Source organism: Bolinopsis microptera, chromosome 2 (genome assembly GCF_026151205.1).
Source record: "Bolinopsis microptera isolate Bmic1 chromosome 2, MBARI_Bmic_1.0, whole genome shotgun sequence".
Classification (NCBI taxonomy): domain Eukaryota; kingdom Metazoa; phylum Ctenophora; class Tentaculata; order Lobata; family Bolinopsidae; genus Bolinopsis; species Bolinopsis microptera.
In genome coordinates, this window is record NC_087073.1 from 14,270,466 (window position 1) to 14,285,069 (window position 14,604).

General features: G+C 40.7%; 1 protein-coding gene across 1 annotated transcript in view; it reads left to right on the forward strand.

Moving 5' to 3' along the window:
- Positions 1–14,604, forward strand: part of LOC134826818 (MAM and LDL-receptor class A domain-containing protein 2-like) — a 93,173-nt gene that overhangs the window by 24,481 nt on the left and 54,088 nt on the right. Inside the window, exons 56-76 of the mRNA XM_063839319.1 lie at positions 1,913–2,122; positions 2,283–2,582; positions 2,725–2,844; positions 2,985–3,133; positions 3,265–3,463; positions 3,734–3,834; positions 3,997–4,119; positions 4,272–4,482; positions 4,622–4,772; positions 4,950–5,074; positions 5,230–5,367; positions 5,483–5,640; positions 5,752–6,058; positions 6,168–6,308; positions 6,432–6,607; positions 6,740–6,937; positions 12,929–13,045; positions 13,313–13,583; positions 13,704–13,806; positions 13,975–14,077; positions 14,196–14,583. Of these exons, the coding sequence (XP_063695389.1) occupies positions 1,913–2,122; positions 2,283–2,582; positions 2,725–2,844; positions 2,985–3,133; positions 3,265–3,463; positions 3,734–3,834; positions 3,997–4,119; positions 4,272–4,482; positions 4,622–4,772; positions 4,950–5,074; positions 5,230–5,367; positions 5,483–5,640; positions 5,752–6,058; positions 6,168–6,308; positions 6,432–6,607; positions 6,740–6,937; positions 12,929–13,045; positions 13,313–13,583; positions 13,704–13,806; positions 13,975–14,077; positions 14,196–14,583 (3,789 nt within the window). The remainder of the gene's footprint in view (positions 1–1,912; positions 2,123–2,282; positions 2,583–2,724; positions 2,845–2,984; positions 3,134–3,264; positions 3,464–3,733; positions 3,835–3,996; positions 4,120–4,271; positions 4,483–4,621; positions 4,773–4,949; positions 5,075–5,229; positions 5,368–5,482; positions 5,641–5,751; positions 6,059–6,167; positions 6,309–6,431; positions 6,608–6,739; positions 6,938–12,928; positions 13,046–13,312; positions 13,584–13,703; positions 13,807–13,974; positions 14,078–14,195; positions 14,584–14,604) is intronic.

The window sequence follows — 14,604 nt, forward strand, 5'->3', positions numbered from 1 at the left end:
GATATATCTATTTCATACCAGATGATATAGATATTATCTGCCTGTTCAGTGTCCACCTGTCTCTTTGAGATTCATTATTACTTCAAGTTCAGTCATTTCGCTTCTGTTCAACTGTAGGTGTAATGAGGGACTTCAGTCCAGCAATATCTCTAGATTTAGCAATATCTGGTTTCGCTACTTTTAAGGTAAAGGTGTTCAGCAAGCAAGTTTGTAAGTTTTCAGTCCTACTGCCCCAAAATATTGGCCCCCAGAGCACTGGTTATGCTGGAGTACAGAACTGGTAATGCACATGGTAATGCTGATTTTTTGCTTAACATAGCTCTTTTTTAAGTTCCTTTTTCAGCAGTCTTCCCTATCATACTGGCCTTGATCTCTAAATTTAATCTTGAACCTGGGCTCTACAGGTTATCGAATGTCCATCTCAGCATTTACAACTAACATTGAGTCATAAATTAGAATTATGTGGGGCACAGAGTCACTGAGGCCGAGGGACAGGTATCGTTGGGCCCGAAGTTCTGGGACCCAAAGTTGCAGGTGCCAGAGGTCCTGGGGCTGACATGGACAATAATTGGGGCACGAGGTTGGTGGACATTCGATAACATGTAGAGCCCAGGTTCAAGATTATATTGGTGAATCTGTTTTTATGCCAGTATGATAGGGAAGACTGCTGAAAAAGGAACTTTAAAAAGAGCTATGTTAAGCAAAAAATCAGCATTACCATGTGCAATGTGCATTACCAGTACTCCAGCATTACCAGTGATCTGGGGGCCAATATTTTGGGGCAGTAGGACTGAAAACTTACAAACTTGCTTGCTGAACACAATTAGTAGCGAAACCAGATATTGCTAAATCTAGAGATATTGCTGGAGATATATCTATATCTAACTTCTATAGAAGTTATTAACCTGATTGATGATACTAACGAAGAGCCAATTTAACCCAAGAGTACGAATGCCCTTGTCTCTGAGGCCCAAAGTCATTGTGATTTGCGGCTCATGATCGATAAGGCCCACTGTCACTCAGGCGTGAGGTTCTGGGGCACATCACCTGAGCTTCAAATGGATCGGAAGTTTTACTCAACGTTCAATACTGGTTAAAGATGTCCAACTAACCGTTGAAAAGATGTATGTGAGTCAAGAGTTCAAGTAATTATCAAATATTTATCTCGGCCACTGCACCCAGTTCCTGACATTTCAGGGTTTGTGACCCCTATTGCCTATGTCAGGTGCTGAAGGATTGTATCAAAACCATACAATAGCATATAAAGCCCTATCGATAGCCACAAACCGCATCTTGAAAATTGCAACGTGAAAATTTGCAACAAAAAGACAAAACGAATTACCAAATTTGTATTGGTGTAGCAAAAATTACCGATTTTTGCTAATATCTCTACAAATAAGCATTTTAGAGCATATAATGATTCATAAGTCTTATATAAGTATATATGCAGTATCACAGAAGTTTCTACGACATTTATAGTTCGAGATACAAAAATAATCCGGTAATTCAGGCTGCGATGAGCCAAAAAACAGTTTTTCGTGAATATCTTTAAAACCATGCACTTGAGACCTTATATTGCTTCATAACTTGTATATAAATAAGGCTATTGCGGTTATTTTAAGCCAATATTCAAGTCTCTAAGTCTTTTAGAAGCCGAGATACAAAAATCCCAAATTTGCGACTGAGGGCAATTTAGAAATTTCGCCCTGTAGGACTGGGACTAGCGATACAAAATTTGCCCCTCGGTGATTTGAGTTACCAATGACCTATTTAACCCGATTCAGTAGCAAAAAACTCTATGCAGCGAAGTGCACACTCAACCCCTGCCTGCTACTGGAGTAAATCATTTTGTAATGTATATTGGTGATTTATTCAATTTTGGTCTGATTTAGCTTAACAATAACTCTCCCAGGTGGATATCTATACATGGAAGCCTCCAACCCCCAGCCAGGATCAAAGACCGTCCTGAACAGTCCCTACTTCCACAGCTCTGGTCCCGAATGTACCTTCAGATTCTGGTATCACATGTACGGAGCCAATGTTGACAAGATCGAGCTGGCCATCACTCATGACACTGAGAGAGTCTGGAGAAGTCCTTATGATACTCTCTGGAGTATGCAAGGTATGTTCACATTAACCTGGTTTTGTGTTTTCACAAATTCCGTGGTTACTGGTTAACATCTACGGGTTTCCTAGTTTGTCCTTGATCTACAATCTTCTTGTCAAACAGCTATCCTAGTAGCTGGCAAAATTCTTTGTAATAATTTTTTTAAATGTATCAGGAGATCATAATGACACGTGGATGATGGGAGAAGTCAAGATAGGAGCCAGAAAAGAGTTCCGACTCCACTTCATCGGCTACGTAGGAGTAAGCTATGACGGGGATATCGCTATTGATGACCTTGAGTTCCTGAACTGTGCTGGTTCTGGTCTGATCGGCGATCTGGACTGTGACTTTGAGTTCGGTAACTGCGGATACGCTCAGCCGTTCTACACAGAGAAGCTGGATTGGATGTGGATGCAGGGGGCTAACAGTGGGTACACTGCTCCGGATACTGACCATAGCACTGAGTCAACACTGGGTTAGTGTCTTCACACCACCTTTAAACCTTTAGTTAGCCAGCAGTAACGCCCTCAAAACTTCTGAAATTCACCCTTCTTAACTGAAAACCATCTACAATAACATTTAAAATAAAATCACGTGACACTCCCCAATACACACAGGACACTACATGTACCTGGAGTCTGGTAACAACAGTGCTGCTACCACTGCTCTCCTAGAGGGACCCTGGATCACTACTCAAGCTCCTGACTGTACTCTTATCTTCTACTATCACATGAACGGTAAGGTTTAATATTGGATACTATCGGAGAGGGTCTAATCGAATTGTGATCCTGCTAGAATAGAGATTTGGAGAAAATTTAAGTTGCCAATTCGTATCATTATGGGCATTCGGCAAGCACAAAAACGTTTGATTTTCCAGGCCAGAATATCGGAGGCCTGAACGTGAAAGTTCGTGAGATTGGAACAAACACCACAAAGACATTATGGACGGTGAATGGTAGTGCTAACGCTACTGCTAGCAGCTGGGCTAAAGCTCTTGTTAATGTCGGAGAACGCAGTCTCTTTAGAGTGAGTACATTTTCTATTTCAATTGCTTTGGTGTGTAACTTTGGAGATCGAAATTAAAGTGGTACTTCATGCGGTACACTTATACATTTCCCAGTTTTGATGTCAAGTATTTTAATTTGTATTCAATACAGGTTGAGATCGAAGGAGTAGCAAATGCTGGTTACTTAGGTGATGTTGCTATTGACGACATCGAATGGAATCCGCGTTGCCAAGCAAAGAAACTCTGTGATGACGATCAGTACAGCTGCAGAGATCCCAAGTGTATACCTTCTTTCTTGGAATGTAACTTCTACGATGACTGTGCCTCGGGTTCAGACGAACATCACTGTGGTAAGTTTCTCAATAAATCAAAATAGCTGATTATCGTACTTAAAACCATTGTGTATTCTGTGTAAAATTATCTTTATCCCGGTTACTGCGACAAGTAAAAATGCTCTTATTAGGGAAAGGAGTTTACTCGACGTTTCAATGTAATTACATCGTATTCATGATCTCAAATTATTTATTATATAGTAGTGTTGAAAGTATTAAAACCATTGTGATCGACCAGATTAAGTGCATTTCTTTGTTTTTCAGTTCACTGATCTTGCCCACCCTCAGGTCATTGTGACTTTGGTAACACTGGTTTCGGTATGTGTGGCTGGGTTAATGTACCCCAGGAGCACATGAAGTGGTACTTAGAGGACGAATACTACATGCAGGTACTTCTAGCTGGAAAATAAGGAGTATGCTGGCAATATTGAGTCTTCGTGTTTAATATGTATTTCTCTTGTGTGCCCCTGTAGCTGTTCTCAATGTTTTGTTAGAAAATACTCGCCTGACTTGTATCTGAATGTTCCACCTCTTTAACTGTTCCACCTCAGGTTACAACTATAAACTGGTACTATGGAACTGGGGACGCTATTTTGGAGTCTCCTCTGCTTCACTACTCTAACTCAACCTGTCAGATGAAGTTCAAGTACCAAGTCTATCAGGGCACCATCACCGTACGTCATTTAATGCTTCTTTTCTGATGTTCATTTTTATTAACTCATAAGGCTACACAGTTCCTAGAAATCATTTTCGTCCCTGTAATATATTATATCTTAAATTATTATTTTTCCTTCTATTCGGATAATCTAACCACCCTTTCTATCAGGCCAACATGCTACTAGAAAACGGTACAACAGTTCTTCTTTCCAAAGTATACTCTACCTACGATCTAGACTGGCACATGGTCACTGTAGATATCGGAGCTCATGATGCTTTCAAGATACAATTCATCGGAACTCCTACCTATCTTTACTGGGGAATGACTGCTATTGATGATATAGCCTTCATGAACTGTGATATAGGCAAGTCTATTTTTAGTATCAGTTTTTAATTTCTAATACAAACTAGGGTTTGAATACTATTTTTATCGGAGATTAGTAACAGCAGAACAGTTTCCATTTTACATTGTTTTAAAGAATGCAACGTCCCTTCTAACACCCTCGCCATCATCTACAGGACCAGAGGCACCAGTGAAGATCACCACCTACCCTACGGATGCTAACGTGCCACCCTATGTTGATGTTATGTTCAACTGCACCGCTACCGGCAATCCACCTCCTAAAATTACCTGGACACAAAACGGACGTAGTCTACCTGATGATCCGAGGTTAGGGTTCAGTCACCATCTTCAGTTCGGCGGACAGCCTTATTTTAATGTTATTTAGTTAACTGTATAAACTGAACAGTTTGAACTAAGTTTTTTTGAATCTTGCATTTGTCTTGTCCTCATTTGATATGCTACTCGGATAATAAAGTTACATTACTGATGGCGTTGTTGTTCCAGGTTCAAGGTATCAGACCAAGGATTGTTGATACAGAATGCTGATGTAACTGACAATGCTGTGTACAAGTGCGAGGCTAGCAGTCAAGTCAGTCACGAGTCTGCCAGCGCTACTCTATACGTAGATGGTGAGGAGACATTATTGCTTAGATAATTAGTGTTTGGAGCTTTTGTAACATCTGTAGTGAAGTGTGGTTGTTCTTTTTTCTGCTTCGATAAATTTGTATCCTAAACTTTATGGTATTCTCAATACTTGAGAGGCTAACCTTACAATTTCTATCAGCAAGCAGCTGTGACTTTGAAGCTGGAACCTGCAACTGGTTGGACTGGGTCGGTAACGACGATTTCAACTGGACTATTGGCGCTGGGCCAACTGCTTCGGGCAGCACAGGACCTCCTAACGATCATACCTACGGAACAGGTACACATTTGAATGTTTAACCATCCGATGCCTCACTATTATAGTGCAATCTATGATGAGATGTTTTTCAAAGATATGTCGATGCCATTATTTTAACAGATTACCTTCCTCTCAGGAGCTGGTCACTACATCTACACTGAAACCAGCCCGCCGGTAGTTAAGGGTCACCAGGCCATCATTGAGAGTATGTGGTACAATCCTATTGGCAGAATGATGTATACCAAGTTTACTTTCTGGTATCACATGTACGGTGCTACCACCGGTTCTCTCGAGGTAAACCTGGTTATAATCTTTAGATATTTGGGTTTTTCCTTTCTTACTTTCTTAGATTGTCTAATTCTGTCATGGGTATTTTTGCATGTTTTTAATCTCTGATGTTTTCAGTTGGTGATGGTAGATCAGAATACCAAGACAACAAGTCTGTGGAAAGTTAACGGTAACCAAGGTGACCAATGGCAGCAAGGTTCAGTCGACGTCATGGCGTCTGCTTTCAAGCTGCAGTTTATAAGTGTTGCTGGCAACGGTCGTCTAGGTGATATGGCTCTGGACGACTTCCAGTTCTTACCAAAAGTTATGCCATCCTGCCGACACAGCGAGTTTACCTGTGAAAACAACGGAAACTGCATAAAACCCACCAAAGTGTGCGATTTCCACAGTGACTGTCCTCTCAAATCTGACGAAGTCAGATGCGGTCAGTACAATTTAACTCTTAACTTATAAGATTTGAATTTTATCAACTCTCAGAATTGAATAGAAATTCGGGAATGTTTATAGTTAATAATAATGTTTTTCTGTTACAGGAACATGTGACTTTGAGCGATGGGTGACCTGTGGTTGGAACCAGGTGGAAGGTGATGACTTTGACTGGATCAGACAGAGAGGAAACACCGCCTCTTATGGAACTGGACCCGGTGTTGATGCTACCTCCGGAAGTGACCTAGGTACTTAGCGTCCCTCGTTTATTATTATCACAAAGCTATAACACACTCATTTACCTCTATTCGTGGATATTTTCTAAATATGTACCGGTGTTCACAAAGATATTAACCTGTCTTGTACCTCAGGTCACTACATGTATGTGGAAGCATCGTACCCGCGAGTGAAGGGAGATGTTACCAAGCTGAGAAGTCCTACTTTCCCAATGTCTGGATACAACTGTCAGATGCAGATAGCTTATCATATGAGAGGGTATCACATTGGTACTCTGGCTGTCGAGGTTCTAGCTGACGGTGGCAGAGAGGTTAGTTTGTATGGTGGAATGTTTTCTATGCGGGATAAGTTTACTCGTTGGCGAAAATAACCATCTTTCAACTTACAACCTTGATCTATAGCTTAGTAATAGCTTGCCCCTGACCTCTTGTCATGTTTGCAGGTAATGTTCCAGAGAGTGGGAGAGCAGCCTGACGGTTGGCAGCGAGCCAACATTACCATCGGAGGTCTTACAAACTTCAACATCACAATCTGGGGAATAGTGGGTGATGGATACGCTGGCGATATTGCTATTGACGATCTAGCTCTGATGAACTGTGAACCTCCTTACTGGGAATATGTACAGATCACTCAACCACCGGTCAGTAAACCCACACATTTTAATTTTCTTGACAAGGTCAAACCTGTTTCAATGGTATAGCTTTTACTGTTTTTGCGGAAAGTCGTGTTAAAGTTGATGACGTAAAATGGCAGAAGATAATACCGTTATATAGTATATAAACATGATATATATCTTCTTGCTTTACATATTATAGTAAGATTCACCAGGATTTCGTGCAAAGTGTATTCGTCATAGTAATGAAATATATTGAAAATAATATTCAGCCATAAGATTAAAAATAAATCGGGAAAAAAGGAACCGGCTCCAAAGGGGTCGATTAAATATTCTTCAATGTGTGTGATCATACGTACTGTTGTCTATGTTGTTGTTGTTTGTATTCGCATTTATCGTTGTATGTCGCCAATATAATATGATCTTTAGGACTTATAGTAAGCTTGAGTAAACAAAATTGACGTATCATGAAAAATGTAGATTTGTTTGACGCTAATGACTTCTAATTGACACGCTGTTTATATTAACCCTTCCCTTATATTAATATCAATTCTAATTAAGTCGCATGATGAATGCTATATATCCACCAGCGGGCTATATTTGCGCCAGCAGGCCCGCGTAGCCCGCTAGTTAGAAGACCTGTTATATCCCGGCCCGCTGTCACAGCCCGCTGATATAGCGGGCTGCCCGCTATACCAGCGAGCGATATAGCGATATAGCCCGGAGATATATTTTATTTTTGTGTTCTATTGTGTTCCCGATAGAAATTGTGTCCTGTTTTTTGTTTTGAAACTACGTAAGCAAGTACTTCGTGATCTCGAGCTCTCTAATTGGTAACTGATGGTATTACAGTCAGTTTATAGTTATTAGGTAGGTTATGGAACTGCTGGAGCAACGAGTGCCGAAGGCACGAGTTCCGACAGCTGTTCCATAACTTACTTATGGTACAGCACATCAAGATAGATAAGGCTACAATTTGCGACCAAAAAAACCAAATTTGGACTTAATTAACAATTTAAAAAACACGTTTTTATATTTTCTTCCGTAACGCTGACCAATCAGAGACGATCCACGTGGCCTATAGCATGATCACTCTTGCATGTCACGTGAAATATTTCCTCTATTTCATTGGATGCTTACTTGTGGGCACGTGTAAAACCGGTTTTTAGTTACTCAATAAGTTGTTTGTATACTCCAAACAACTTATTGAGTAATGCATTTTTTGGCAGATCTTTTAATTGAGTTTTGAGGTGAGATTGAGAGGATTAGCGTACAAGGACCCGGTCCTATTTGATCTTTTTGTGCCAGGAATCTTCATTTATTTTGATTTCTCATCACTTATGTCTCGTGACTACGATCCTGTGTCTGGTCCTCTTAATTATGTCAGTTTCCGTTACACCTGCATCAAACAGTGTGTTGATGGTGAATTGTTCTTAAGGAATGATTAGTCGCCTTAATTATTAGGAGTGAAAAAAGCGCTTTATTTAAATCCGCTTTACCAGGTAGTTTTGATAAATAAAACTTGAATATATTTTCAAATTATTGTTGGTGATAATTTCCTGTTCAAATTTATTATATGAAAGTAGTTCCTTTCCGATCTACTCTAATTAAAAACGTTTAAAATGATACTTATAGTTAAGTGTCATCAAACAAATGATACGACGTATTCCAGGGTGATCTGCTGAAGACTCAACTAGTTTCGGCCTTTGAGGGCCATCCACAGGAGTGTCACCAAGCAGGAGTCAAAAATTTAATAAACTGATATCAGAAGAATATGTCATATTAATAAACATACGGTTAATTAATCTGAAAATCCATAGTAAAGTTACAAACTCATGGGGCAGAAAAAAAACAAAGTGTAATCTCGGTGTAACTTTACTATGGATTTTCAGATTATATTAATTAACCGTATGTATATTAATTAACCGTATGTTTACTAATATGACATATTCTTCTGATATCAGTTTATTAAATTTTTGACTTCTGCTAGGTGACACTCCTGTGGATGGCCCTCAAAGGCCGAAACTAGTTGAGTCTTCAGCAGATCACCCTGGAATACGTCGTATCATTTGTTTGATGACACTTAACTATCTTGTGATCCTTTACTGCTATATTCCGGGGCGATTGTGGCTAAAAAACTCGATATTGGCTTGTTTTCCCACCTCAACGTCAGCGAAAGCTCTAATAAAATGATACTTCATACTTGACCCGTGCTGTTCTCTAGAACTATAAGGATGTGAATCTAATCTCACATAAATATTCAGAAAAACCGGTTTTACTCTGAGACGCTTGTGAATGGCCATTGCAGCCAAGTGCTGTGTCACGGGGGCATGTCTCGTGACTACGTCGCTCGACAGTCGACTACCACGTGCTTGTGCCGTACCATAATACAGTATATAAAGTCAGTTGATAGAGTCATAGCGAGCACCCAATCGTTTGATCGGCCCTACACACGGTGCACTAATTAAGTTTAACTCTCATTGTACATCTGACGTGTTGTCATGGTAACAGGAATTATTTGTTACTCGTAGCATGGATTGATGGAGAATGGAGATACACAGTTTTTAATCTATGTTAATGATTAAGTGATAAACATCCCGTTGACTGTTCATCGAATCGTTGATGTGTAAATTGTAATACCATTATAGTACGTCTTCTCCTTTTGATGGTGTAAGCTGTGTAGTAAGCTGAATTTTGTTTTTTTATATTCAGGCCGGATTTGTACTTGTAAATATATTGTGTACCGAATAGAAACTTGCCCTGTTTTGACACCGCCAGTTAAATGTTGTTTTTGCGAATTTGACGTTCAGCTCTCACGTTTTCTCCGTCTCCAACTCTCCTGGTAACTATAGTCATAGATGCTTACAGTTAACGAACTCACACTCATCATGGCGATGGCCTGCATTATGATCGTTTACAATTACATGAAGCAATAAGCTGACAATTTTTTTGATAACGGCCGTTTTTTTTTCGGTTCTCTATTCTTCTATTGTGTTCTATAATCAGTAATTTTGCCCTGTTCTGCATCTTAAACCAAAGGCAAAAGCATGATTTTCTCGTAAATTTGCAACTTGAGTTCGAAATATTTTACTTCTATTTGCTATGATTGTTGTACTATTTGTTGGAAACTGTAAAGCGCCCGCTGGTGGATATATATATTATATACTTCCAACGACGATCAATTAATAGCTTGCTATTAATTTCCAGTTTTATTCACAGTGTAGATCATGTCGTCACTTCATAGAGACTACTTCTATTCCTCGATAGTTTATCATAATGCAAATTTGAAAATTAAGATTGCTCCAAGAGTCCCGTTATCAGTTGTTTGATCACGGGCAGTAAATGGTTTTACACAATTTAATACGCTGCTTTCGTTTTATTCAATTACATTAAATTGATATTCCTCAATTGTTTAGGCACATTTTAGGACTAGGATGGCTCCAAGCATTCCTGTTGTAGTTCACTTCGCTGTTGCAGCATTCTTCGGGAATGTTGCCTTCTGCGCCATGGGCTTCGGGATGGGAATTTGCTTCCTCTTTCTCTATCAGATAGGTGCTATTGCAGGACTAATGGAATGCTGTGGACTACCTGGTTTAAAGAATGCTGTTTTTCTTCAAACTATAGCGTTGGCAGTGATTCAACCCATCATGCTCTGGAATGTGGGACTCAGGAACAACATCAGGTGGGAGATAATGCTACTGATGATACCCTCACAGCTGGTGGCAGCTCCTTTGGGGCAGTATCTTCAGGACTACACTCCAGCTCCCGTTCTTAAAACCATTGTTGGTGTACTGACCATCGGAGTTGCAGGCTGGCAAATCTTCAATATCTATTGCTCGACTAGAAGCAGAGGTCCAGCGATTCCTGTGGATTTAAATGAGGAAATAAAGAAGGAACCAGTATATTTTATGATTGGGAGTCAGAGATCAGGCAGCAACTGGCTTCAACTTTTGATCAATAAAAGGCATCCCAGTATCGCAGCCCCTCATCCTCCACACATCTTCAAGAATTTCTTTCCCATCCTTTCAAACTTTGGGAATTTATCCTCTGACACCAACTTTGACGGACTGGTAAATGCGGTATGCGATTTTGTAGAAGCAAACCCAGTGCCATGGCTGAACAAATCTCAGTCAGCGATTAAACTAAACCGATTGATGATCAAACAACAGTGTGAAGGTAAAAGAAGTCTGATAATGTTATTTGAGGTGATAATGGATATCTTTGCAAAAGCAAACGATTGTCAAACATGGATTTGTAAATCGATGACGGTAGGATTATACCAGGACGAGCTTTACAGACATTTTGGAGGCAGGTTAAGATACATCTACATCTACAGAGATCCGAGGGATGTTTGTCTGTCTTTCAAAGAGGCTCCCGTAGGGCCCGCTCACTACTTCATCATATCTACAACTTGGGCAATCCAGCAGAGGATTGCTCTTGATCTTCTGAAATCGTTCCCGTCAGTCCATGCCGTTAGTTACGAATCCCTCCTTCAAGGCAAAGAAATTCAGCTGAAATTACTGGACTATTTCCTGTCTAAAGGTGGAAAAAATAGCCATTCTGACGTCACACCAAAGACAAATGGGGAGCTTGTTGAAGCTGAGAATAGGGCGGAAAAGTCAGTTCTGTGGAGAAATCTCAGACGGGGATCTAGTTTTACAGTTGTTCAGTTAAATAAATGGGAAAAGTCGTTACAAAAAGACGGAATAGAGTTGGAGATGGTTGAATCAGGTAGTTGGGATGTTATGAAGGAATTAGGATATGATCACGTGACAGAGAGTAAGAAGGAATACACTGAGGATGAGGTGAAGTGTTTTAAAGAACAAGATGAAGTAGGAAGGAATGCAAAGAACGTAAAGTTAAAGGAAGTAGATTTCTTGGATTGGGAAAGAAGAGAGAAGCAAAAGGCGATATTATTAAGAAAGCACCATGGTACGCCACTAAAGGAAAACAGCGCATTGGCAATCGTGAATCCGTCCACGACTAAGGATGCTGCTTTGTCATCTCCGACAAAATATAGCAACAATAACGCAGACGAAATCACTGAAGTGGCGCCAAAAAGGAAACCAATTGATGATTGTAGCACGGAGTTGAGAGAAATAGGTCGGGAGCTGAAGAAAGAGCTGTGGCCACCACGAATAATCACAATGTGGATGTTTGTTTCAGGGTTTGTGAGCGGTTTTCTCGGAGGTCTGATCAGCGTAAGAGGACCCCCTTTAATTGTATTCTTCTTCTTCTACGATTATCCGAAAGTTCAAGTCAAAGCCAACGGAACGGTTATAGCTGCAGTCAACACGCTGGTCCGGATTATTACTTACATCGTAAAGCCAACTCCGCCAGAGTATGGGCACGATACTTGGTTTGTTGGAGAGGATGTTTGGCTCTATGTGGTGGTGGCAGTGGTCGGGGTACTCGCTTCTCCAATTGGAATTTACCTGTCCAGATATTTGAACAAGTGGACCTACAAAGCTGGACTTGCCGTTCTGTTGATCATCAACGGGATCACCATGATTGCTACATCGATAGTAAAGTTGTCCGAATAGAGATTCAATGAAGTTTCAGAAGAATACGGTAACAGAGCTCCCCCCCCCCCCCCCCCCCCCCCCTAACAGAGGTCCTTCTACGCTAATCAGGCGAAAGATTAAGACAAAGTGACTTATTCAGTGGCGTAACGTTTCAGCGGGGCCCTTCGTCACGCCATTAAGTTTAAATCCGTTTTATCTGCATGTATTTTCGAAGCTACAATAAGGAATACTACACTGGACTTTTATTTCGATAAACTAACCTCATTTTAACCGTGAAATCTGTTTTTTTAAAGTCTCGTTTTATAGCAAGACCAAGTTGTGAACTGTGCATCATGAATTAGAATACAATATACAAAGTAAAAAGTTGCTTCTTTTATTTGTCAAAGACTATTAAGAAATGAAAATTTTTGACGCTGGCGAAAAAAATCGACAAACATTTTTTTCGAAGATTGAACTAAACTTTTGGTGTAGCCTAACAATAACCCTCTTCCAGGCCGACACCTCACTAGAAGAAGGAGAGAGACTGGTCCTACCCTGTAGCTTCAGAGGAATACCCCCTCCTACAGTCACCTGGACTAAAGATGGTGGTGCTGTACCAGACAACGCTCAGGTAACCATATTCTTGAATTATTATTTATTGGGTCTAGCAGAATCTTATTACTTTGATTTATGAATAATATCCCTCCACCACTTTAGTGTACGTCGTGCGAGTGCTATCGTGCTTCAAACGTTAAAAGGGGCTGTCTCTCTACCGACTTACACGAGGCCTTTCAAAAGCGAAACATGTATCATGAATACTTATAGACTTGACCATAAAGTGCTGTTTAAATATTCAGGAGAATGTCTTGCTCCTTATCTAATTCAATACTATTACCAGGTGAAACTGAATGGTACCCTTATTATCGAGGACGCCAGCACGTATGACTCCGGTCTTTATGAGTGTACCCTACATAACACCTACTACACACAAGCAGCCTCAGCCACTGTCTCTGTCAAGGGTTCCGTGGGTAATTGCAACTTTGAGGATGGTCTGTGTAACTTTAGGGATGGTATGGACGAGGTTGACTTCTTCTGGTCACGAAACACAGGGTCTACAGGCTCTTGGGGAACTGGACCTGTCACAGATCACACCATCGGAACTGACCAAGGTATTTGTTCTTGCAAATTTTATTGAGGTTATAACGTAAACTGTCCACCTATCATGAAGAAAGTTTTTTTTCGAATGGTTCCTAAATGAATACACCCCTGATGACAAGACTTCCATTCAGGTTACTACATGTTCATTGAGACCTCCTCTCCACGAACAACTGGAGACGTTGCGATCTTGGAGAGCACCTGGTTGAACAACGTGGCCGAGTCTTGCACCCTCAGGTATTACCTTACTTGCCCTAGTCTGAGTTACAGTCTTCTTTCCTTGAACCCAGCGCATTATGTTTGAAAATATACGGATTATGGAAGCGTTTTCGAAACTCCTCTCATCGGACTATAGTGACTCCTTGTGTGATCCGCTAATTCAACTGTTAAACCCATGCTCCTCAGGTTCTGGTACCATATGTACGGTCAACACATTGACACTCTACAAGTGTACTCTTTAGATCAACTTGGAATCAAAAGAGACCTCGCTTCTCTGAAAGGAGAACAGGTGAATTTACTGAAAACTTAATTACTGTTTTCTCTATTTCCTTTGCCGCTTACTCTGTTCCTAGGTATTTTAGATTTCTGAGATGAAATTATGATCTTATAAAACACTATATTCACAGGGCAACGAGTGGAAGATGGAAGAGGTGAAAGTCTACGGCAGAGGATACCGACGTTTCTACTTCAAGGGCGTAGCTGGTGAAAGTTATGCCGGCGACATCGCTATCGACGACATCAGTTTCAGACGCTGTGAGCTGGAGAAACTGTGCTCAGACGACGACTTTACGTGCGACCTACCACAGTGTATCGAGATGGACAAAGTGTGTGACTTCCAGGACACGTGTATTGACGGGGCAGATGAGAAAGTGTGTGGAACATGTGACTTTGAGAGAGGGGGATGTGGATGGGTTAATGATGAGAGTGCTGACTTCTTCTGGACGTACGCTCAAGGTAGCACCTGGTACTGGGAGAACAAGCCCTCTACTGATCACACCTTCAGCAACAGCTCAGGTACTGCAACTTCTTAACAGT